General features: G+C 42.1%; 1 protein-coding gene across 3 annotated transcripts in view; it reads left to right on the top strand.

Annotated features, from left to right (window-relative positions):
* Positions 1-27,119, top strand: part of TBC1D5 (TBC1 domain family member 5) — a 588,062-nt gene that overhangs the window by 348,576 nt on the left and 212,367 nt on the right. For all 3 annotated transcript variants that reach the window (XM_018053168.1, XM_018053179.1, XM_018053183.1), the window contains one exon: positions 8,969-9,141. In XM_018053168.1, the coding sequence (XP_017908657.1) occupies positions 8,969-9,141 (173 nt within the window). The remainder of the gene's footprint in view (positions 1-8,968; positions 9,142-27,119) is intronic.

Raw genomic sequence — 27,119 nt, 5'->3', positions numbered from 1 at the left:
TTTTTGCAGAGAAAGTTTGTCAAGTCCTAGCCTAAGTGATAAAGTCTTCCTCCAGCAATGTATCACCACGCTCTATTCTGTAAGGATTACTAGAGGGAAAGCGTGCTGCAAGCACATGTGATGAACAGTGCATTTTCAGCAGGTGATCTGGTAAAGACCTAGATTCAACGTGAGCATCAGACTTCGAGCAGAGTATTTGAACACGCTCTGTTATGGACCTCACGATCGCTTCACACAGCGGTCCTCCTGTGCTCTCTAACTGAGTCAGAGAGTCTGAGAAGCTGAGTGATGAGATGTGAGGGCTGCCGGCTTTCACCTTTGCTTACCCACATTGCTTTCGCTGAGTCACAGGAAAATGGCCGCTGCTGCTGCTGCTGAGCCGCTTCAGGCGTGTCCAACTCTGTGCAGCCCCAGAGACGGCAGCCCCCCAGGCTCCCCCGTCCCTGGGATTCTCCAGGCAAGAACCCTGGCGTGGGCGGCCATTTCCTTCTCCAGTGCAGGAAAGTGAGAAGAGAAAGGGAAGTCGCTCAGTCGTGTCTGACTCTTAGCGACCCCATGGACTGCAGCCCACCAGGCTCCTCCGTCCATGGATTTTCCAGGAAACAGTACTGGAGAGGGGTGCCATCGCCTTCTAAGACTACACAAAGACACTTAATCAGAGAACACATGGACATGCCCTCTGAGAATCGGTATCCATTACTTGTGTGTATCAGTGCCTCCTGTGTCCCTAGAAAGCATATCTCATGACTCCCTTTTCATCCTACCTTTTGTCTTCTGTTTCATGATTCTGTCATCTTTTAAAGAAGAAGGTTGAGAAATTATTATATCCCTCTTTCAGGTCTTCTAATTCCATGGAAAATTCAGTTATATCACGGTGCATGCCGCCCCGTTCAGTGACGTTCCTTTTATAAGCCTTCCGTGGTGAAGGAAGCGCTGTGTTGGTTTGCATAGTGGTGTGGAACTGCTGTCTGACTGTGCCACTCTCGTTGTGGCCTGGCGCCGATCTGTAAAGCACACTGGGCCTGCCAGTGTCTGCCACTGAGAAGCGGTCAGAAAGCTCTCTAGTTCTGTTGGTCATTGTGTTTGTCTCATCAAATGAGGTGAGGCAGCTTTATGTTAAATGTAGGTAGCATTCTTTATCATAAGAAATCCTGAAGATCAGTGTTTTTCATTAACTCTATCTTTATTGTTTCAATTTTCCTATTAGGTATGCTATGCTGTTTAGCATTTAAATGACCAGAGAGATTGCTTTCAAGATTTTTAAATTTAACACATTTTATTATATTAGGTTGGTGCAAATGTAATTGCGGTTTCTAACTGGCAATTTTAAATCATTATAATTAGGGTCAAACACAACTTTATTCATCAACACATCTTTGCCAACAAGAAATGTTTGTTTATTTCTGAAGCAGAAAATTCCATACCTTGGGATTCAGCAAACTCTTGGAAAGCATTTTCTGCCTTCAGCTGGTTGTAGAAGCATTTTCCTTGCAAAAAATTGTTGAGATGGTTGACGAAGTGGTAGTCTGTTGGTGAGAGCTCAAGTGAATATGGTGGGTGAGGCAAAAGTTCCTAGTCCAATTCATTCCACTTTTGAAGCGCTGGTTGTGTGGCATGCAGTTGGGCATGGGCATGGAGAAGAACTGGGCCCTTTCTGTTGACCAGTACTGGCTGCAGGCATTGCAATTCTTGGTGCATCTCATTGATTTACTGAGCATACTTCTCAGATATAATGACTGCGCAGGATTCAAAACGCTGTAGTGGGCCAGCTGGCAGCAGACCACCAAACAGCGGCCATGACCATTGTTGGTGCAGGTTTGGCTTAGGAGAGCGCCTGGGGCTTCTTCTCGGTCCAGCCACTGAGCTGGGCATCACTGGTGGTCATATAAAGTACACTTTTTGTCTCAGAAATGGTTTGTTGTTCCATAGAAAAAGAAAAGACGACACTTCAAAGCGATGGATTTTTTTTGCTTTGTGGACGACTGATGAGGCACTTGGACTTCCCAGGTGGCAGCAGCGGTAAAGAGCCCGCCTGCCAGTGCTGGAGGCGCAAGAGAAACGGGCTGGCTGGTCACTGTCAGCTTCTGATGGCCAGCCAGTATGCCCTCATCATCAAGGCTCTCACCTGCTTTGCAAAACTTCCAGAACCACCACTGTGCTGTATGTTGGCTCGCAGTTCCTGCGCCGAATGCACTGTTGGTGCTGTGAGTTGTCTTCACTGCTTTACACCTCACTTGGAACTCAAATAAGAGAATCGATCAGATTTGTGTTTTGTCTTAACAGCATTTCCGTGTGTGTGTGCTCAGTGGTGTCTGATTCTGTGTGGCCCCGTGGACTGTAGTCTACCAGGCTCCTCTGTCCATGGGATTTTCTAGGCAAGAGTACTGGAGCAGGTTGCCGTCATCTCCAGAGGATGGATCTTCCCGACCCAGGGATTGAACCTGGGCATCTTGCATCTCCTGCACTGGTAGATGGATTCTTTACCACTAGCACCACATGTGAAGTCCTTACTCCCATCATTCTCTTAGTCTGAAATGAAATAAATGTAAATACCCAGCAATTAATGTCATTAGCATAAAAACATAAAGTGAAAAAGACACACTAAAATAATGTATACCATAACCATATTTATTTAAATACATATCAAATGGCAAGGTTCAGTAATGCAAAACTGCGAATACTTTTGCACCAACCTAATGAAGTATTCTGTTAGGGGAAATCTTTTTAAGTTAAAGCATCCTGTTATTTGAAGAGAGTATACTGGATGTTACAAAATCAGGAAAAAGATTCTTGGATGTACTGTTTTTATAGCAAATGATGGCAATATGGAGCTTTCCCTTTCTCTTTTATATACACATTAGCAAGGAGTTGAGCTCTAAATATTAACGTAGTCTTCTGACCTTTGGACCTAAGTACACTAGGGCAGGCACTGTAGAAAGTCCAAAGGGCTGTGTTTCATTTTAAGATTGGAAATGATGCTGGGCAGCCAGATAGAACCCCTTCCCATAAGCCTCCTCTGTCCTTAACAAGCACCCCCTTCCTCTCTCCTGAGCTTTCTGCCACCCTGCCTAGTCACGACTCTAGGGTGAATTCCAGGCTTTTTTTCTGTGTAGTTCTTTCTTCCAAATGGTGCAGGCAAGAGCTTTACCTTCTTTATGTCGCTGAATCTGGTCCAGTGACAAAAAGCTGATACTCCTTTTAGAGATCTCACAGTTTAGGAGGCAGAGAAGTAGCAAAGCAGGGAAGACGGACTGCGCTGGGACTGGACACTTGAGCCAGATCTGGCAGTACACGTGGGGGCCCGTCAGGGGAAACACTGGGAGGGATGCTTCACGTAGAGGGTGGCAGACCAGGGTCTCTGCAGGCACAGTGAGAGCAGGCTGACCACGTGAGGGCAAGACTGCCCACCTGGCTAAAGAGTTTGGGTTGCTTTGTTTTTCCTGGAGTGAAAATAATGAGGCCTTCTAAAAAATGTCTAAGGAGGGACTCTACCATCTTGTGACTTGTATGAAAAGGCAAAAAGATAGGACCCTGAAAGGTAAACTCGCCAGGTCAGTAGCTGTCCAATATGCTACTAGAGAAGAGTGGAGAAGTAAGTCCAGAAAGAATGGAGAGGCTGAGCCAGAGCGAAAACAACGCCCGGTTGTGGGCGTGTCTGGTGATGGGAGTGAAGTCCGATGCTGTAAAGATCAGTGTTGCGTAGGAACCTGGGATGTTAGGTCTGTGAATCAAGGTAAATTGAAGTGGTCAAACAGGAGGTGGCAAGAGTGAACATGGACATTTTAGGAATCAGTGAACTAAAATGGATTGAAATGGGCAAATTTAATTCAGATGACCATTACAGCTACGACAAGAATCCCACAGAAGAAATGGGGTAGACTTCATAGTCAACAGAAGAGTCTGAAATGCAGTACTTGGGTGCAGTCTCAAAAACAACAGAATGATTGATATCTGTTCATTTCCAAGGCAAGTCATTCAAAATAACAGTAATCCAAGTCTATGCCCCAACCACTAATGCCAAAGAAGCTAAAGGTGGATGGTTCTGTGAAGACCTGCAAGTGTCCAGTGGCTCAGACGGTGAAGTGTCTGCCTACAACGTGGGAGAAAGTGAAAGTGAAGTCACTCAGTTGCGTCCAACTCTGTGACCCCGTGGACTGTAGCCTACCAAGCTCCTCTGTCCATGGGATTCTCCAGGCAAGAATACTGGAGTGGGTTGCCATCCTTCTCCAGGGGATCTTCCCAATCCAGGGATCGAACCCAGGTTTCCTGCATTGGAGGCAGACGCTTTAACCTCTGAGCCACCAGGGAAGCAGGAGACCTGGGTTCAGTCCCTGGGTTGGGAAGATCTCCTGGAGAAGGAAATGGTGACCCACATTAGTATTCTTGCCTGGAAAATCCCATGAACGGAGGAACCTGGTAGGCTATAGTCCATGGGGTCGCAAAGAGCCGGACACGGCAAGACGTTCTAAAACTAACACCCAAAAAAGATGTCCTTTGCATCACTGAAGACTAGAATGCAAAAGTAGGAAGTCACGAGATACCTGGAGTAACAGGCAAATTTGGCCTGGGAATACAAAATGAAGCAGGGCAAAGGATAACAGAGTTTTGCCAAGAGAACACACTGGTCATAGCAAACACCCTCTTCCAATGACAGGAGAAGACTCTACACATGGACGTCACCAGGTGGTCAATACCAAAATCAGATTAAGTTCTTTGCAGCTGAATATGGAGAAACTCTACTGCTGTTGCTGCTGCTAAGTTGCATCAGCTGTGTCCGACTCTGTGTGACCCCATAGACGGCAGCCCACCAGGCTCCTCCTTCCCTGGGATTCTCCAGGCAAGAGTACTGGAGTGGGTTGCCATTGCCTTCTTCGGGAGAAGCTCTGTTCAGTCAGTGAAAACAAGACAGGGAGCTGACTGGGGCTCAGTTCATGAACTCCATATTGCAAAACCCAGAGTTGAATTGAAGAATGTAGGAAAGCCACTAGACCGTCCATGTAAGACCTGAATCAAACCCCTTATGGTCATGCAGTAGAAATGACAAATTCAAGGACTAGGTCTGATAGAGAGAGTGCCTGAAGAACTCTGGACGAAGATTTATAATGTCGTACAGGAGGCAGCGATCAAAACCATCCCCAAGAAAAAGAAATGCAAAAAGGCAAAGTTGTTGTCTGAGGAGGGCTTACAAAGAGGCGTGAAAAGAAGAGAAGCTAAAGACAAAGGAGGAAAGGAAAGATGCACTCATCTGAATGCAGAGTTCCAGGGAATGGCAAGGAGAGAGAAGAAAGCCTTCCTCAGTGATCAGCGCCAAGTGATAGAGGAAAACAATAGAATCGGAAAGACTAGAGATCTCGCCAAGAAAATTAAAGTAGCTAGGGAACATTTCATGCAAAGATGGGCACAATAAAGGATAGAAATGATATGGACCTAACAGAAGCAGAAGATAAGCAGTGACAAGAATACACAGAAGAACTGTACAAAAAAGATCTTCATGACTCAGATAACCATGATGGTGTGATCACTCACCGAGAGCCAGACATCCTGGGGTGAAAATCAAGTGGACCTTAGGAAGCATCACTACAAACAGAGTGAGTGGAGGTGATGGGACTCCAGTTGAGCTATTTCAGATTCTAAAAAATGATGCTGTGAAAGTGCTGCACTCAGTATGCCAGCAAATTGGGAAAATTCAGAAAGTCACCCAGAAAAGGTCAGTTTTCATTCCAGTTCCAAAGAAGGGCAATGCCAAAGAATGTTCTAACTACCACACAGCTGCACTTACCTCACATGCTAGCAAAGTAATGCTCAAACTTCTCCAAGCCAGGCTTCAACTGTACGTGAACCAAGAATTTCCAGATGTTCAAGCTGGATTTAGAAAAAGCAGAGGAACCAGAGATCAAATTGCCAACATCCACTGACTCATAGAAAAAAGCAAGAGAATTCCAGTAAAATATGTACTTCTGCTTCATTGACCTTGCTAAAGCCTTTGAGTATGTGGATCACATCAAACTGTGGAAAATTCCTAAAGAGATGAGAATACCAGACCTCCTTACCTGCCTCCTGAGAAATCTGTATGCAGGTCAAGAAGCAACAGTTAGAACCAGACATGGAACAGAGACTGGTTCAAAATTGAGAAAGGAGTATGTCAAGGCTGTATATTATTTCCCTGCTCATTTGACTTCTATGCAGGGTGCATCATGCAAAATGCCACGCTGGATGAAGCACAAGCTGGAATCAAGATTGCCGGGAGAAACAGCAATGACCTCACATATGTAGATGCCACCACCCTTATGGCAGAAAGCGAAGAGGAACTAAGGAGTCTCTTGATGAGGGTGAAAGAGGAGAGTGAAAAAGCTGGCTTAAAACTCATTCAAGAACTAAGGTCGTGGCATTCGGTCCTGTCACTTCATGGGAAATAGATGGGGAAAAATAGAAACAGTGACAGACTTTATTTTGGGGGGCTGATTTTTGGGGCTCCAAAATCACTGCAGATGGTGACTACAGCCATGAAATTAAAAGACGCTTGCTCCTTGAAAGCAAAGCTATGACAAACCTAGATAGCATATTAAATAGCAGAGACATTACTTTGCTGACAAACGTCCGTCTAGTTAAGGCTATGGTTTTTCCAGTGAGAGTTGGACCATAAAGAAAGCTGATTGCCAAAGAATTGATGCTTTTGAACAGTGTTGTTGGAGAAGACTCTTGAGAGTCCCTTGGACTGCAAGGAGATCCAACCAGTCCATCCTAAAGGAGACCAGTCCTGAATATTCATTGGAAGGACTGATACTGAACCTGAAGCTCCAATACTTTGGCCACCTGATGTGAAGAGCAGACTCACTGGAAAGGACCCTGATGCTGGGAAAGATTGAAGGCAGGCAAAGGGGGCAACAGAGAAGGAGGTGATTGGATGTTATTACCAGCTCAATGACATGAGTTTCAGCAAGCTCTGGGAGTTGGTGACGGACAGGGAGGCTTGGCATGCTGCGGTCCATGAGGTCGCAAAGAGTTGGACACGACGAAGAGGCTGCACTGAACTGAAGGAGCGACTTCCCTTGTGATCCAGTAATCAGGACTCCATGCTTCTGCTGCAGGGGCATGGGCTTGATCCCTGATTGGGGAGTAAGATCCCACATACAGCAAGGCATTACCAGAAAAGGAAAAAAAAAAATTAAAAGTATGAGGAAGGTGATCTGGTACAGTCTAATACCTAGGTTACGTAGATTACCAGACAGTTTGCAAGATGGATTTAAAGCAGGAGGGAAGGAGTAATTCGGTCCCCAAATCAGGTGGTTCCAGGCAGAGCAGCAGCATATACAGAAGTACGCTGCGTGGTTCTGAGGAGCTAAAATTGGCGAACTGGGTGTTCTTACTGGAGGATGTGTTGCTTTAGGCATGGGAAAGCATGAACAAGTGTATGAGCAGATGATGAGCACCGATGGGGGCCTACTGGATTTGAAACCTTCGGGCTGTCTAAGGTTCTTCACCAACATTTGAGCCTATGGCAGGTGGCCTAGAGTTCTAGATACGAATACAGATTAGAAAGTCTTTGCAAAAAGAATTTTGACTGTAGCACTGTGAATGACTAAGCTCACTCGGGGAACTGTATATAAGTAGGAGTTCAGCTGACACCAGAACCATGTGGAAAAGCAGCACTCGCGAAATAGAGTGAACAACGTGAGCTCGAGAAGGAGCCTGAGGATGAGCAACAGGCGGCCATTGAGAGAGGGAGCGCAGCTGCAGAGAGGCAGAACTTGGGGCCTGACCATCAGAAAAAAGGCCAGGTATAGAATATTAGGGTATATCAGCAGGACTGATGCTGAAGCTGAAGCTCCAATGCTGTAGGCACCTGATGCCAAGAACTGATTCATTGGAAAAGACCCTGATGCTCAGAAAGACTGAAGGCGGGAGCAGAAGGGAACAACAGAGGATGAGATGGTTGGATGGCATCACTGACTTGATGGATATGAGTTTGAGTAAACTCCGGGAGTTGGTGATGGACAGGGAGGCCTGGCATGCTGCAGTCCATGGGTCACAGAGAGTCAGACAGACTGCGTAGCTGAACTGACTTGACTAATCATCAGACTTGAGGGGGTAGCTGAAGTTTCCATGAAAGCATTACACAGAGTTAGAGATCTGTCTTTCTGTACAGGGTATGGGGTGGCAGGAAGGGAAGTTGTACTGCCTGTGTAGATTTCTTTTAAGTCAGCTACACTTTTGATCTGGAGAATTTAAAAATCTTTCTACCTAGCTGGGTGTTTTTTTCTTTAAGTTTTTTTTTTTTTTAATTTATTTTTAACTGGAGGGCACCTACCCTACAGTGGTGTGCTGGTCTCTGCCACACAAAATCATGCACATGCGCCCTCCATCGTGACTCTCCTGCCCTCACCTGTCGCCCCTTCCCATCCTCTAGGTTGTCACAGAGCACCATCTGCCCACCTGTTGAAATTGATCAGTGGACATTCAGAGAAAGCCTCCTATTTTAGTATCAGCGTACTTTATTTCTTGACTTCTTTTGTTTGTTTGTTTAAGAGCTCAAAGTAAGATAGTTTTCAATTACTGGTGTTGTTTTTTTTCATGTTTAATTCTTGTGCCACAAGAAGCATGTTTCCCTCAGAGTATTCACTTAGGTGCTGTGGCTGCTGAGGCACACTGGCTACTCACAGAGAGACTAGACAGAAGACCTCTAGCCAAAACTGTCTTAAAAGGCTGAATGTCACTGAAGAAACTGGTCAAGGGAACACAGCTAGAACATATTTTAGAAGCTTTTTCTTGGCCTTTACTTTATGAGCACAGGCATTTATGTGGCAATCAGTTTATTATTCCACATTTGAAGCGTTTGTCCTGAGTTGGTTAAAGTAGTCGCTGATTCTTTTTTAAGCTTCCATTGATAAATACTTTAAAGAGTCATGGCCTTATATTTGTTAATTTCACCCTGAAGTAATAATACCTGTTCCATTTTTCCTATGTTTAGGGGAAAGAAACCCTGATGCCTCCTATCCCCTTTGCTAGACCACAGGATTTGGGGCCAACAATTGCTATTGTTACTAAAGTCAACCAGATCCAGGATCAGCTCCTGAAGAAGCATGATATTGAGCTTTACATGCACCTGAACAGACTAGAAATTGCGCCACAGATATATGGGTTGTAAGTATTCAATTTAAATTGCAGCATCACCAAATTTTGACCTACAGTGGTTTCTGTATGTTTTGGATTCATGGAAGCAAGAGTACGCGCCGTCCCGGCTGTGGTTCTTTCATTTCGCCTTTGTGTTCTGTGAGCCAGACCCTGTGCTCACTGCTTTCATACGCTGTCTTTCATCTGATACTACCCTGTGTTACAAAGGGAGAAGCTGAGACGTGCACTGAAGCTGTTAGTCACTCACTCATGTCCAACACTGTGCAATCCCATGGACTATAGCCCACCAGGCTCCCCGTCCATGGAATTCTTGAGGCAAGAATACTGAAGTGGGTTGCCATTCCCTCCTCCAAGGGATCTTCCCATCCCAGGGATCGAACCTGGGTCTCCTACATTGCAGGCAGATTCTTTACCATCTGAGCCACCAGAGAAGCCTGAGGTTTACAATAACCTTACACATACTGAACAGTGAAATCAGTCCAGATGGAACTGGATCCATAATCTGCAAAGCTCAGTGCAAAATAAAAATAAATGGCTCTTTAAAAAAATGAGTGGGAATTTCAAGATGGCAACAGCAGATCATTAAACCAAGCCTTCTGAGAAGTGCAGAGTCACCCAGGTTATATACATGTGAAGCAGCCCAGTACCCAGACAATCCTGTAATATATTCATGTTCTTTCCGCTTTATAATGTGCTTATCTGCTCTACCCCTTTGGAGTGCATTTCTAAAAGTAAGATAAATGTCTCTCACAGTAAAAATAATATATTAACCTTCTTTAGCCAGATGATTTCTGTAACATACTCGTTTGCATTCTGTAGCAGGAGAATATGGAGCCAGTCACCCTTAGGTGTATATGAGAGAGTGTGTGTGTGTGTGTGTGTGTGTGTGTGTGTGTGTGTGTGTGTGTATTCAATAACTTATAATGTGAGTATGCAAATTAGCAACTTTAATAAATATGAGTTAGTTGCGTAGTGCTACAGACAGCAAAAGCATTTTTAAATTGAAACGATAAACGGCATTCATACCTAATGTTGGGCATTCCCTTGGTTGACGTCTCTTGCAAATCACATCTTTTAGCTATATCGAATATGGAAAATTGAGAAGATTTTATGAGATATACATAACAGATTTGCAATGAATATGAGTTCATTATTTCAATCAGGAAGAACCTCAAGTCACAGGTTTTGAACCAGCGCAGAAGCCACTTATCTAGACCGAAGGAGAGCATGTCAGTGAGCTTTCTTCACGTCCGCATGGCGCACAGCCTGACGCTAGTGACTGCTGCTTAGCTGCTCTCCTCCTGAAGCCCTGAGCTCTGACTGACACCCTCCGCGCTCCTGTTTCGATGATACTCGTTTGCATTTTTGTGACTTACGCTTGACTTCATCACTGAGAGTAGCGCGTCACTCCCAGTGGGAGGGAGAAAGCTGTGGAAATCATGGGTCTTGGGCAGCACTGTAGGTTACCGTCACACTGGCATTTACGCCACTTTTAAGTCTGGCTAACATACCTGTGATTATAGAATAAAACTCTGTTGCAGACTACCAGGTGGCCAGGTCAGGAGGCAGATTCTATATTCTTTTCAGCTTTGTGCCCCCTCCAGTGTTCTGCCTGGGAAACCCCACGGACAGAGGAGCCTGGAGGGCTACAGTCCATGGGGTCACAAAAGACTTCAGACACAAGGCAGCAGCGAAACTACAGCAATGCACTGAAACAGCTGGTTTATTCAAACAGAAAATGATTTGATAGCCTCAAAAACTGTTTTCTGGTCTAGAAATTGGTCTTAAATATTGGAGAGAGAAACTAATGCTGGACACGTTTCTCACTTCTTTGAAATGCTCTCTTGTTTGCTGCCTCTTTGGCCGAGCTGGTGCTTTACATTGTGGTCGTCGTGGCATGGACTTGGGTCCGGTGATTTTTAGCCAGTGTGTTCTGGTTTCCTTATCAGACATGAGTTCCCATCTGCTTTCTCTTCATAATGACCCATAGAACTTCTTTCATATCCACCCAGCACCTTCCCAATAAAATTCTGTGATCGCTGACATAATTACTCTTAATCTTTTCAACTTCATTTTTTAGCAGCACTAACAAAATCAGGGCTTGCAGTAACAGTAGCTGACTCAGTTATCCGTTTATTTTTGTATAGATGTATTATTTTAAAATACACAGTTTTTCATCCTTGAAGAAATCACTCATTCTCTTAATTGTTCTGTTTTACATTCTGTAGTGCAAGGATTTTACTTACTTATATCACTTACTAAATTTGATTTCATAATTTCTTTTGGTGAGGCAATGTGGTTGAGTTTCCCTGTGTCTTTATGCTACCCTAAGCTGTACCACTCATCTGTATATTTCCTACTGATAACTGTTAGAATGGGCACAAAGGATAATATAATATAAAATGGCAGTTAGAAGCATAGACTTTGAAATGATACAGACTTGTTTAACCACTCTGAGCCTTGGTTTCTTCATCTGTGAAATGGAAATGAAAAATAGTGGTACCTACTTCATGGAGTGCCTATGAAAATTAAATCATAATATATAAAAATCATAGTGTTCAGTAGGGGATAAACATTGAGTATATGGTGAGCACTGCTTTTGTTTCCATTATCTGCCATTGTGGTTGCAGATTTAAGATATCATGGCCCTGTCAGCATGATGTACCCTGTGGTTGCAGATTTAAGATATCATGGCCCTGTCAGCATGATGTACCCTGTGATTCGGGAGCCCTTCTAGCTCTGACTTTGGCTTTCTGTGTTTTCTTCAGTAAGGCATCCAAGCTTCTACCTAAGTGGAAACATAATAGCTATCCTTTGTAGGGGTGCTTCTCAAGAAATAGTACAGAATTGAAGAGTAAACATTTAGAAACATTATAGCAGTTTGACAGAATAATTTTATGTCCTTGAACCTAATAAATGTTGTAGGTTTTATCTCATGGAAATAAATTAAAATTATTAGTTTTGTTTTAGATAATGCAAGTAATATTAATCTAAATAACTGCTGATGCTCCTATATGTTGCTCTTGGGAGAAAGTTGTTTACAAGGTGGAGAAAAGGTTATTTAGCAAAATGAAACTATATCCCGTATTGAGTCCAGGTTTCTAATTTTAGTCAACCTTAGCAGTTGCATGGTACATTAAAGTCTAATTGAGTCTGCTCTCTGATACGGTTGTGGTTATCTTTAAGACAAAGATTCGGGACTTCCCCGGTGGTCCTGTAGCTAAGACTCCATGCTCCTAATTCAGGGGCCTGGGTTCCATCCCCGGTCAGGGCACTGGATCCCACATGCCGCAACTGAGAGACCAGGCATAGCCAAATAAATAAATAAATGTGTTTTTAAAGAAATGAAAAAGGTTTTATAATTGTCCCCATTCTGGTGTTCTTGCCTGGAGAATCCCAGGGATAGCGGAGCCTGGTGGGCTGCCATCTGTGGGGTCGCACAGAGTCGGACTTGACTGAAGCGACTTAGCTGCAGCAGCAGCATTCTGATATTTGTGTGAGAATATATGTGGAAGTCTCCTGATGTGATAAATATGCCATCTATAAATGCACTTACTGCTTTTTGTTAGTAAATGTGCTTAACAAAATTAGAATTAATAATTAGTGTAGCCACATGAAATGTGGAACTTTTTGTTCTAGTTCTGTGAAAAATGGCATTGGTGATTTGATAGGGATCACATTGAATTGGTAGATTGCATTTGGTAGTATAGTCATTTTCATGATATCGTTTCTTCCAGCCCAGGAACAGGAAGAGTGTCTCTCCGTCTGTCTGTGCCGCCTCTGACCCCTTTCGTCCGTGTCTTATAGTTTTCTTCATGCAGCTCTTTTGCCTCCTTAGGTAGGCCTATTCCTGTTTTTGTTGTAATGGTGAGTGGGATTGATTCCTTAATTTCTCTTTCTGGGTTTTCATTGTTAGTGTATAGGAATGCAGGTGATTTCTGTGTATTGATTTTGCATTCTGCGACTTTGTTAAATTCACTGATTAGGTCTAGGAATTTTCTGACAATGTAAGTGGTGCTGGGAAAACTGGACAGCTACATGTGAAAGAATGAAATTATAACACTGCCTAACACCATACACAAAGATAAACTCAGAATGGATTAAAGACCTAAAGGTAAGACCAGAAACTATAAAACTCTTAGAGGAATACATAGGCAGAACACTTTATGACATAAATCAAAGCAAGATCCTCTATGACCCACCTCCTAGAGTAATGGAAATAAAAATAAAAGTAAACAAATAGGACCTAATTAAACTTAAAAGATTTTACACAACAGAGGAAACTATAAATAAGGTGAAAAGACAACCCTCAGCATGGGAGACAATAATAGCAGATGCAACAGCTGACAGGGGATCAATTTCTAGAATATACAAGCAGCTCATACAACTCAATACTGGAAAACCAAATAACCCAATCAAAAAGTGGGAAAAAGACATAAACAGACATTTCTCCAAAGAAGACATACAGATGGCTACCAAACACATTGAAAATGTGCTCAACATTGCTCATGATTAGAGAACTGCAAATCAAAACTACAGTGAGACACCACTTCACACTGGTCAGAATGCCCGTCATCAAGAAGTCTACAATAAATGCTGGGGAGGGTGTGGGGAAAAGGGAAGGAACCCTCTTTCACTGTTGGTGGGAATGTAAATTGATGCAGTCACTATGGAAGACGGTATGGTGATTCCTTAAAAATCTAGGAATAAAACCACCATATGACCCAGCAATCCCACTCCTAGACATACACCCTGAGGAAATCAAAATTGAAAGAGACGCATGTACCCCAATGTCCACTGCAGCCCTATTTACAGTAGCTGGGACATGGAAGCAGCTGGCTGATGAATGGATAAAGAAGCTGTCATGCATACATAAAGGAAATATTACTCAACCATATAAAGGAACACATTCGAGTCTGTTCTAATGAGGTAGGTGAACCGAGAGCCCCTTCTACAGAGTGAAGTAAGTCAGAAAGAGAAAAGCAAATGTCTTATACTAATGCACATACATGGAGTCTAGATAGAGGGTACTGATGGAATCATTTGCAGGGCAGCAGAGAGACACAGACATCATCCAGAACACACTTAGGACACGGCAGGGGAGGGGAGGAAGGAGAGAGTGGGATGTATGGAGGTTGTAACCTGGAAACTTACATTACCACTTGTAAAATAGATAGCCAGTGGGAATCTACTGTACGGCTCAGGGAGCTCAAACCAGGGCTCAGTAACAACCTAGAGGGATGAGATGGGGAGGGAGGTTCAAGAGAGAGGGGACACATGAATACATATGGCTGATTCATATTGATGTTTGGTGGAAACCAACACAATTCTGTAAGGCAATTACCCTTCAGTTAAAAAATTTAAAATTAAAAAAATAATTAGTGTAAAAATGTTAATTGCAAACATTGGCTAAAGTAATTCCAAATTAGCTTATCTTAATTTTAAATGAATTGATGATATTTGTCTTGCAATACAGGAATAAGATCCTATGGAATCTTGAATGTTAGATAGTAACTTGCTTGTTAATGCTGTTATTTGTATGTTTAAGTGCATTATCTCCTGAATAACTGTAACTGGTTTTTCTGTCAGGAAATGTTAAATCAACTTACTACTTAGGTTAAACAGTGTTAATTTATAATTAAATATTTAATACATCCTAAATGGATGTGAGTCTGAGTGAACTCTGGGAGTTCGTGATGGACAGGGAGGCCTGGCGTGCTGCGATTCATGGGGTCGCAAAGAGTCGAACCACGACTGAGCGACTGAACTGAACTGAAGTGATATTATAAAATAATATTTCCTAAAAGTAATTTACACTATCTTCCACTAACTTTGTGAAAGATTACTCCTTTTATACCAAAAATGAAATTTTTCTTTAAAAATTCAGAAGATGTATTATCTTGACTTGTCTTTTGTTTGCTAATTATTAGACTTTTAAAAATTCAAGTTCTAAGGGGCCTATCAATGCATGCTGACTAATTTCCAAAGTGAAACACTGACTACATGAATTCAAGGTGATGTCTAACAGTTGCTGTTCAGTGTTTTAATATGAGAATAAGAATGTCCTGTGATTTCATCACTTAGGAGTTATTTTTGTGAAAACACCTCTAAAATACTACTTTTACCATTTCATCCCTGAGTATGTGTTATTTCGATTCCAGAAGAACCCAGTCAAAGCAGATAAAAATACAAGTATTCAATGCTGTTTTCTTAATGAAGTGAAGTGAAGTCGCTCAGTCATGTCTAACTCTTTGCGACCCCGTGGACTGTAACCTACCAGGCTCCTCTGTCCATGGGATTTACCAGGCAATAGTATTGGAGTGGATTGCCATTTCCTTCTCCAGGGGATCTTCCCGACCCAGGGATTGAACCCGGGTCTCTGGCATTGTAGACAAGAGACGCCTTACCATCTGAGCCACCAGTACTCAATACTATTTTATAAAGAGATTAAAAATTGAAGTTTAAAAATAACAAGTTTTTGCTAGGCCAGAGTAACTGTATTTTATTAGCACTTTTAAATATATTGAATCTGTATATTTTCAACTACATTTTACTCTTTGATATAAATAGAATACATAATAAGCATCTGTGGGATATGCAATTAATGTCACTTTTGAGGAAAGATCCTCATAACACACTTGGGCTTTGGCATTCTTAAATTATGAGCACTTTACAGCACTCATGGGATAAATTCCATATCTCCCAAATGTTTATTATACATCTTTCATTTCCCTTATTTCCTATTTTCTGGATTAGCAGTTGTTTTGCTGTGTTGATGTCTAGTAATTTAGAAGAGGAGGTTCTTGATTATTGATAAATAATCTGCTAAATTTTGGTATTGTTTCCAAATATTTATATCACAGTATATTTGTTCTAACACATATCAGTGTGATTGTGTATAACTACCAAGTTTTTCGAGCTGATATTTGAAGTATAATCATATAGTCAAAAATACAACTGTCATCAAAGTCAGTATAATTACCCACCTTAAAAATTCTCTCTCAACAGGTTAAGAAATGGCTTACTATTCTAAACACAGTTAGTGATTGAAATGTTCTTATCTTTTTAATGAACTTTACATTATGTATTAAATATAAAATATATGTTTGATTCCTTGTTATGCACTGGGCAATCCCCCCAAATTAATCCTTTTGAAAAAGCTGGGTTTTCCTCCTTCTATATGAAGAGTTATAATTAAGAATTATGGGGAAAGATAATTATTTGAAATAATGATTAATAATTGTTAATATTGTTTCCTAAAGACCAGACATTGTCCCTAATGGCTGTCATCAGCTACTTATTCTCACAACACATTGGTACACATATTGTGACCATCTCCATTTTGTGGATGAGGAACTCAAAAAAGTATAAAGGCTTATTTTGTTTAGATAAACTAGCTACCAAAAAGTTGAGCCAGGCTTTGCACTCTTGAGCCTGCATTCATACGCTCGTTTGACTAGGACTATGAGGATGTAGGAGAATTTTTAAGGTGGGCAATTATATTTTGACCATATGATTATACTTCAGATATCAGCTTGAAAAACTTGGTAGTTATACACAGTCACACTGATATGTGTTAGAACAAATATCCTATGATATAAATATTTGGAATCAATACCAAAATTTAGCAGATTATTTATCAATAATCAAGAACCTCCTCTACCAAACTACGTGTGAGACACACAGATGTACTATGTGTCAGACTAGACCATGAGTCGAACGCAGGGCGAGCGGGTAAGCAGCAAAGACCAGACAGGGCCACGGCCTAGAATCAGACAAGCCCTGTTACTAGTGATCAGAAACCAGCCTACTCCAAAACTTCTTTCCACTAAAATTCAACGCAAAGATAAAAAAATTTTGCAACGTACAGAAAATATATATAAAGAATAAAAAGCAAATTTGTATTCTTTATATATAATAAATCCTTAAAATTAGTAAGAAATCACTTTACCTGTAAAATATTTAGAAAACTAAAGTGAACCGATACATAGGGAAAAAAAATCAATGGACAACAAATATAGAGAAAGGGTTTCAACTGTTCAAATATGAAAGAATTATAAATTAAATAGCATTTAACTCAGTGCTAATGTAGTAAATTTGGGGGTTGATCAGGAAAGTAAGTAAAATGCCTGATAAACTTGGGCTCCTTGACTCCTGATTGCACTTTTAAGCTTATAGACATGTTAAGGGAATCAGGGAGCAGAGGGCTGTATAAAGATGCTTATCACGGTGTTATTTATGATATGAAAGGGAGACTGATTTCTAATAATAAAGGAAATAATAGGGTAAATAAGTTCATTTGATGAAATTAGGCCGTAAATTAAGTGATGTATTTGTGAACTGTATAATCCCAAGATATAATGCTAATGATAAATTCTAAGGGAAAAAAAATCAATAAGAAAAACTACATATAATATATTTTCCTAGTTTAAAAACTTATATATGTTTGAAATGAAAATTAGCCTGTAAGTAGTGTTAACATTGGTCATCTCTAACAGGGAGTAAAGGCTGGTGTTTATGTTCTATACTTTTTGCTATTTTCTCGGTTATCTCTATTTAATCACTGATTGATTTTATAAGAGTTAAAAAAGTGATGGCAGATGTAGAAAGTGCTTAATTGCTATTAGTGGGCATACATGTCAGTATACGGAAAACTGAAATACTTTGAAGACATATCTGAGCTACTATCAGTAGTCTTTCAGGAATTAAGGAAAGTGGAGGCCGTGGAAAGAATATTTAACACTGTATTGACCAGAGAAATAGTAATACATCATTTGCCACCTGAATATTATTGGTCAGAATTCACTTATGTAACAAATTGCTAGCCACAGGTGTTATTTTCTGCAAAAATCCCCTGGTCAGTTATGTGTTAATATGAAAGAAAATATTTCTGTTTTAACATCTGCAATGCAATAAAATGTATTTACTTCAATCTCTGACAGTATTTTAGAACTTCAAAAAAATTAGATAATCTGTAATTCTTTGAAAGGGAAATTATATATATATATATATATATATATATATATATAGTATGTGTTCACCAAAACAGTTTGGACAAGATAGAACTTTGTTTTCTTTTCTGTTAAATTACCAGATTAGGGAAGAACTTTTGACTAAAGATTTTTATTTCACCATTTTCGTTTAATATTCTTTTGCTCAAACTGAGAAATTGAAGACTGAATGATACTGCTTTAGGCTGAAATGGAGCTTTGGGTGACAGCTGTGTTCAGAGAGCATGGATGAGTGCGCTGCGGCCCAGGGCGGGTGGGGTCCTGGTGGCCTGCCGCACGGCTTTGCTGTTGGTCCTGCACAGAGTTCCAGCATCTCAGAATCTTTGGGAAGGCCACTTTTGTAGCTACTCATGAAATACTTCTGTCTCAGTTGTTCTGCTGCTGCTGCTGCTGAGTCGCCTCAGTCGTGTCCACCTCTGTGCGACCCCATAGACGGCAGCCCACCAGGCTCCCCCGTCCCTGGGATTCTCCAGGCAAGAACACTGGAGTGGGTGGCCATTTCCTTCTCCAGTGCATGAAAGTGAGAAGTGAAAGTGAAGTCTCTCAGTCATGTCCGACCCCACGGACTGCAGCCCACCAGGCTCCTCCGTCCATGGGATTCTCCAGGCGAGAGCACTGAAGTGGGGTGCCATTGCCCTCTCCACAGTTGTACTACTTACAGTAAATAATTGAATATCTCAAGTTGACCAGTCCCTTGTGGAGTTTGGGACCATCACAGATAGCTTGTTTCATGGCAGATTTCACTCACCTGTCCACTGTGCCTCCCAGCAGAATGTAACAAGTATTTGAATTCTCAATAAATGTTAGGCTCTTACTCACAAGGAGCTCATAGCATAACATAGAGGAAAAGATAAGATTTGATATAATATAATTTCGATTAAATCATGGCTCTAAAGGACTGGCAAGGTGGCCTAGTAAATGCTAAAATTGCAACTAACTGCTAAACAAGTATCGACAAAAAAACAAAGCAAAACATGCTGGAACCTACCAGAAATGATCCCTTGAATCTGAGGATGAAGAAATCACAGTGAGGTGGCCGGAGGGGTACAATCGCAGTAGAATCTCATCCCACACCTGCCAGGGGGCAGGCCACCAACTGGAGAATAGTTATACCACAGAAGTTCTTCCGCAGGAGTGAAAGTCCTGAACCCCACGTCACGCTTCCTGGCCTGGGGGTCTGACGACGAGAGGAGGAGCCCCAGGAGAAGCGGGTGAACCCGGCGCAGAAGGGCAGTGGGGTTTGATCACAGGGATTCCAGAGGGGAAGGGGAAGCAGCAGCAGGGGAGCAGCGATGAGCAACTAAAGACGCGCCACCCCTGGAGGGGCACTCAGGGCCCTGTGTGCACCGGGACCCAGGGGGAAGCAGTGATCTCTTAAGAGATTCGGCCAGACCTCCCTGCTAGTGTGGGAGGGGCTCCTACAGAAGCCCGGGGCAGCTGTGGTTCACAGCAGGGACAGAAGACGCTGGTGGTAGCAGTTCCGGTGAGGACTCCTTGGTGTGAACCTTCCCAGAGGCTTCTGTTTCCTCCCTAAGACCTTCCCCTCAGCCAACAGCTTGTAGGCCCCCAGTGCTAGGACCCCTCCGGCCAGGTAACTATCGGGCAGGAACACAGCCCACCTCTCAGCAGTGGCGCTGCCTAAAGGCTTCCTGAGCACCCAGCTCCACCCACCAGGAGGCAGAAGCCCTCCCCAGAAAGCCTGCCTAAGCCTCTCCAACAGCCTCGTCCACCAGGGGAGACAGCTAAAGCAAGACGGACTATACAGCCCTGCAACCAGTGGAAATGGAAACAACAGCCACGGAGAATCAGACAAGATGAGATAGCAGAGGGACATATCCCAGATGAAGGAACAAAATGAAGCCCCGGAGGAACCACTCAATGAAGCAGAGATAGGCAACCTACTAGAAACAGAGTTAGCAGTAAGGATAGTTAAGGGGAGCTAGGACCCAGACACCACTGGCCCAGAGCTTTATTCTAGGCTGAGGGAGAGGAGAGTGTCGCTGAAATGTAATGATTTGGGGATTTCCTTACGGTCCATTGGTTAAGATTTCACTTTCTAACGTAGGGGTTGTATGTTTGATCCCCAGTCCAGGACCTAAGAGCCCACATGCCTCATGGCCAAAAACCAAAATGTAAAACAGAAGCAATATTGTAACACATTTAGGAAATACATTAAAAGTGGTTGACACCAAAAAAAAAAAAAAAAAAAAAACCACCTTGAAAATAAACAATGGCTTTATAATCAAATTGCACTGGTCGCCCAGTGGTAAATGGATTGAAGGGGGAAGTAGCACTAAGGGAGCAGTGGTTAGCAACTAAAGTGGTAGTGTTTGTATTCTAGAAGACAGGTACTGGTGGCCTGAAACCAGACAAAAGGCAAGAAGGATCATAGAGATAAGTGGGCATGCGGAGAAAAGGCCAAGCTGCTGAGTTTTCAGGACTTGCAATTAATTGAACATGGGAGTGGGGAAGAGGGAAGGGTCAAACTTAATTTGGACAGAAAGGTCACTGGTGGTAAAAATGACAAAGATAATGAACAATAGGGAAAGAAATTTGAAAGAGGAATACATTACGCATATGCTGAGTGCCGTCTTTCTTTGGGAACTTTGGTATGCAGTAGAAAACTGTATTATACAGTTCTAGAGTTTTGGAGACAGATTCGGGGAGAAATGGTTTGAAAGTCCACATTCAACATGATGTTGTGGAGTTGCCAGTAAAGTGAGACAAGAAGGACAAAACCAAATCCTGAAAACATCCAGGCATGTGTACCTGACTTCCATGTATTTAAAGCAGCACGCAGTATGGTCTAGTTCGCATTTTAACGAAAACATAGTGTAGTTGATGTGTTTGAGAGAGGCGAGGCTGGAAACATGGATACGGTAAGGATGGCTTTGCCCTTGTCTGGGTAAGAATTGATAATAGCAGCGGAGGAGAGGTGGTCTGAAGAAATGTTTCACTGATGGAATCTATGGCTTGGCAATAACCCAGACTGACAATGCTTATTTGAGAAAACGGAGGACACTGCGGGACGGAGCTGCTGCAGCTTCGCAGCGTCCGGCGCGCCTCCCGCTGGGTCACCTTCCCGTTCCTCCTGAAGCAGTCTTGCCCGGTCTCGTGTCACCAAGCCCGGCCGCCTCAGCTGCTTGCTTCCTCGCCGCCAGCCTGAAGCCCACCTTGTCTTCTGCCCTGTTGTCGATGCCTCTGTTCACTCTCTGTGTACTCTGGAGTTAACGGTTTCCCTCTTCTTTGTGACCAGGAGCCGTTAGGTGTTATATCTTTAATGTTTCTAACCTAGTTCTCTTTGCTAGTTTCTTAAGGAAAAAATGAATCAGCGAAACAAAAACCTTTCTTTGAGCCGCCTCTTCCAGTAGGCCTACTTAACGCCTCTTTTTGTTTTCTAAACCTCCAGAAATAAATATTCAGTTTCCACTTTCCAGTGATTCAGTGTCACTGTGGAGTAAGTGTAAATGGTTGGTCTAAATACACCAGTTATGAGACAGTTTGGAAGATTTTAAACATGAGCCAACTGCATGCTGTCTACAAGAAGCTCACTTCAAATATGGTGTTTTTAGATTAGAAGGTTGGAAAAGGTAAAACACAGAAACATTAAAAGAAATGGGGAAAGCGATAATAATGTCAAATAAAAGTAGACTTCTTCTGAGAACGAAAAATTAGCACAGACAAAACGGATATTACGTAATGGTAAAAGGGTCAGTCCAGCAAATGGATTGAGCAGTCCTTAATGTGTGTGTATTGAAACAACAGAGTTGCAAAATATGTGAACCAAAAAAGAGCTGAAAGAAGAAAGGCAAATCCATATTTATAGCTGGAGACTATTAATAATTGATAGTAAACTAGACAAAAAAATATAGAACTCAATAATGGTAGTTTGTACCTTCAGTTCAGTTCAGTCGCTCAGTCGTGTCCAACTCTTTGCGACCCTAAGAAGACTAATTCAAAGTAAGCAGAGGAAGGAATAAAGGTAAGGATCGAAACCAACATAATTAAGAACACTACAAAGATAATAGAATAACAAGAAACAAGAGTAAGAAAAATGAAACAAAAAGCTATTTCTTTGAAAAGATTAATAAAAGTAACAGGCTTGAACAAAGGCGAGGCAGGAGAGAAGGTGGGCATGCTCACAGGAGAGCACAACAAAGACCCTCGTGGTGATGGAGCGTTCGGTGTTAGGACTGTGAACTGCTGCGTATCCTGGGGGTGATAGGGTGCCATGTTTCTGCAGGACGCCACCCTTGGGGAAACTGAATTCACAGACTCACTATACTGTGTCTTCCAACTTAATGTGAGTATACAATTATCTCAGAATAAGTTCTGTTAAAATAATGTCAATTCAGATAGCTCACGTCTTTTGCCCAACCAAATAAATTGGGCTTATTTATTTTCTTAGTATTGAGCTTAAAGCTTTCTATGTATTCCATAGACAGGTCTGTTGTCATGTTTGTCATTCACAAATAGCATCTTCCTGCCAGTGGATTGTGTTCTCATTTCTTAGAAGCATCCTTCATAGCGCAAACATTTTTCCTTTTTGGTGAAATTCAAATTATCTGTTGTTTCCATATCAAGTTTGTTTTGGTTGTCGTATCTAAGAATTCTGTGTTTAACCCAGATCATAAACGTCTTATTTTCTGCTAATTGTTTTGTGTAGTATGTTTAGGCCTGTGATCCATGTTGAGTAAATTTTTATATAAAGTGAGAGGTCATGATTAATTAATTAATTATTTTTGGCAGATAGAATCCAGGTATTCCGGTATCACTGTAGAAAGACTATCCTTTTTCCATTGAGTTGCCTTTGCATCTTTGTCAAAAATCAGTTGGTTTGATTTGTGTGGGTTTATTGCTGATCTGTGTTTTTTACTTATGTTGTTCTGTTGATTACTGAAAGAGGAGTGTTGATCCAGCTGTAACTGTGAATTTCTCTGTTTCTGAAAAGCCACTTCTGAATGACAGACGTCTAAGATTGAGAATTAGCCATCCAGTATTCTTAGGTGCCTGCTAAGTTGCTTCAGTTGAGTCCGACTCTTTGTGACCCCATGGACTATAGCTTGGCAGGCTGCTCAGTTCATGGGATTCTCCAGGCAAGAATAGTGAAGTGTAAGATACTCCAGCCAAGACCCTCTTCTGCAGGGGGTCTTCCTGACTCAGGGATCGAACCCACGTCTCACTATGTCGCCTGCATTGCAGGCAGATTCTTTACCACTAGCGCCACCGGGGAAGCCTTAAAGGTGTTAGTTTTGTTTTGCTTGGCTGCACTGTGTGGCAGGTGGGATCTTAGTTCCCTGACCAGGGATCGAACCTGTGGCCTTGGCAGTGGAAGCTCAGTATCAATCACTGGGCCAGCAGAGGAGCTCCCAGTATCCTCATCGCAACACAAACGGCACAGTTTTCTTCTAATTTGTGGCTGGTGACTCAGTCTTGTTTCTTTCCTGGTACTTTTTGACACACAGAGAACGTAATTCCAGTTACGTATATGGTATGTATAGACATGTTAATAAAACTGTTAAATACAGCTGGCTTACAAGTTTTGAGGAACTAGTGAATTCCAATATGATCGTGGAGTGCTGTAGCTAAAAGGACTGTTTGCTATTTGGAAATACAGTGTTTAACACAGACCAGGCCTTTTTTTTTTTTTTTTTTTTTGCTCTTTTCTAAAATTCTTTCCGTAGGTTGATTTTTTTCCAATTAAATGACTTTTTCCACTAGTGTTTTGGACCCTAATAAATACATGGGACTAGTGGAAACAACCAAAAAGCAAATGATGTCCTTTTCATTTGATGTATTTGAATAGTTTTAGATGATTCCAAAGTATTAAGCTTCTAACAAGTATTTACAATGAATGTTAAAATGCTTTCAATACATATATAAGAAGTTTTTATTGTAAACTTTTTAGCTCTGTAACTAAGACCTCATCCTTTAAATTTATCTGTTTGTCAAAGCAATTCATTTGTTAAAGACCAATATGTAAATATTTTCTGAAGTATATGATTAAATTCACAGTGTTGAAATACATGTTTCTGATTAAGAATTGAGGTGATTGAGACACATGACATGCTGTGCACCTGAGAAATGCTGATGTGGCAGAGGCTGCAGGCCAGGATGGCTCATAACAGAGCAGAACCCCCACCAACACCGTCCTGGTTGTTAGGGATGAGAGCCATCCTCATTTCTTGAGCTCTTCCTCTTAAACGGTGCAACACTTTGTCATCCCCAGTGTTAACCTTACCCAGGAGACCTGGGTCAACCTCAGTTTATATCAGCGTTCTCTGGAGGAGCTTGATACACAATTGCTGTGATGTCTTTACCTGGACATAAGTGTGTGGGAAAACAAATATCACCCCACACCTCAGCACGCATAAAATGCCATCTAATATTCTCCAGGAAGACAGGGTCAGAGTCGGTTTCAGTCTTAATGGAACACTGGGATGTCTTTTAAGCTGTCTGGTTTAACAGCACACTGACACGACTGTAAACCCAGTATCACCTTTGAGTCTGTGAGCCAGTAGATGTTTAGGTTGGAAGGGACATAACTTTGGTCCTCAAATCGGAACTGTCATCTTCTAAGGCATGAAGGCGGAATTTTCAGAACTTCCTGGGAAGTAACAGTTAAGTGGAGGTGATACTTGCCTTATTAATTACCCTCTCATGTTCCGTCTCTCTCATCTCTCATCCTTGGTGCCTTTATTTCATGGGTCTCTGGTTGTTTTCCTCTTCTCTAACTCCTTCCATAACCACGTAAGCCAGAGGCAAATTGAATATCTGTAGCTAATTGCCCTCAGAAGCTCTTTCCTGGTGCTCTGTGGTAATTCATGTATGACATCATACTCCATTATTAAGTACAGCCTGTAATTAACCTAATTTGTATCACTTACATCAGTGATTACAGTGTGTGTCTTTAATAGGTGTCTGACCAGCCTTAAGCTTCTACCCTTATTTTTCGGCCTCTAGGGTCTTGGCCTAAGATATGTAAAATCTTTTATGGGAACTACTAGTACTTGAAACAGACGCCTGTAAATGTCAGCTTTTCCAGAGATGTGTCTCTTGACCAGCTTTTAAGACATCTGAGATCACCCAGTACACGTATTGTGTAAATATTCTATTATCTTTCCAACTTCTATAAAATTATTTTAAGGATAGCATTGTACCATTAAATAAATTTTCTCTGACCCACAATGTCAAGGTAGAATCCCGCCTTCCTACCTTTAGTTCTTCCCTGACCTAAGTGTTAGGTAAATGATGAGCTTGCTTTAATGATGACAACCTCTTCCAGGCTCATAATTTCATAAGATGCTGTTTGATAAACACTGCTGATTCAACCAGGAAAACTCATCATTTTTTACACTCAGTTTAAAAGGGTGGAAAGTAAGAACTCTTCTGCCACAAACTCTATGAAACGCTTTTTTTTCACTCATAGGGTGGCACTAACGGTAAAGACAGAGAAGGCAATGGCACCCCACTCCAGTCCTCTTGCCTGGAAAATCCCATGGACGGAGGAGCCTGGAAGGCTGCCGTCCATGGGGTCGCTGAGGATTGGACATGACTGAGCGACTTCACTTTCACTTTTCACTTTCATGCACTGGAGAAGGAAATGGCAACCCGCTCCAATGTTTTTGCCTGGAGAATCCCAGGGATGGGGGAGCCTGGTGGGCTGCCATCTGTGGGGTCGCACAGAGTCGGACACAACTGAAGCGACTTAGCAGCAGCAGCAGCAGCGGTAAAGAACCCTCCTGCCAATGCAGGAGACGTAAGAGCCCCAAGTTCAATCCCTACGTCAAGGCGATCCCCTGGAGGAGGGCACAGACGCCCACTCCAGTGTTCCTGCCTGGAGAATCCCATGGACAGAGGAGCCTGGTGGGCCACAGTCCACGGGGCTGCACAGAGTCAGACACGCCTAAGCGACTGGGCACAGCATGACAGAGATACATGGGTTACGCGTCTGTGGGGCACATTGCTTTTTACTTATCTTTGCTTTTGGCTACTTTTAATTCTTCATCATAGCTTTCTTTACCCCTCAATTTTCTTATTCTTGATTTCGGAGTTTTAAATACTGGATTTGTATCAGAATTTAAGTACAGGAAAAGAAATATTGTTTACAATTCAGTTTAGCTTCTATATATACATTTTTTTTTAATTTTTTATTTTTTTTAAATTTTAAAATCTTTAATTCTTACATGCGTTCCCAAACATGAACCCCCCTCCCACCTCCCTCCCCACAACATCTCTCTGGGTCATCCCCATGCACCTGCCCCAAGCAAGCTGCACCCTACGTCAGACATGGACTGGCGATTCAATTCTTACATGACAGTATACATGTTAGAATTCCCATTCTCCCAAATCATCCCACCCTCTCCCTCTCCCTCTGAGTCCAAAAGTCCGTTATACACATCTGTGTCTTTTTTCCTGTCTTGCATACAGGGTCGTCATTGCCATCTTCCTAAATTCCATATATATGTGTTAGTATACTGTATTGGTGTTTTTCTTTCTGGCTTACTTCACTCTGTATAATTGGCTCCAGTTTCATCCATCTCATCAGAACTGATTCAAATAAATTCTTTTTAACGGCTGAGTAATACTCCATTGTGTATATGTACCACAGCTTTCTTATCCATTCATCTGCTGATGGACATCTAGGTTGTTTCCATGTCCTGGCTATTATAAACAGTGCTGCGATGAACATTGGGGTACATGTGTCTCTTTCAATTCTGGTTTCCTCGGTGTGTATGCCCAGAAGTGGGATTGCTGGGTCATAAGGTAGTTCAGGCTCTACTACAAAGCCACAGTCATCAAGACAGTATGGTACTGGCACAAAGACAGACATATAGATCAATGGAACAAAATAGAAAGCCCAGAGATAAATCCACACACATATGGACACCTTATCTTTGACAAAGGAGGCAAGAATATACAATGGAGTAAAGACAATCTCTTTAACAAGTGGTGCTGGGAAAACTGGTCAACCAC

The sequence above is a fragment of the Capra hircus genome, chromosome 1 (genome assembly GCF_001704415.2).
Source record: "Capra hircus breed San Clemente chromosome 1, ASM170441v1, whole genome shotgun sequence".
NCBI lineage: Eukaryota > Metazoa > Chordata > Mammalia > Artiodactyla > Bovidae > Capra > Capra hircus.
The sequence above is the reverse complement of the archived record's forward strand: the minus strand, read 5'-3'. Positions and strand labels throughout refer to the sequence as shown.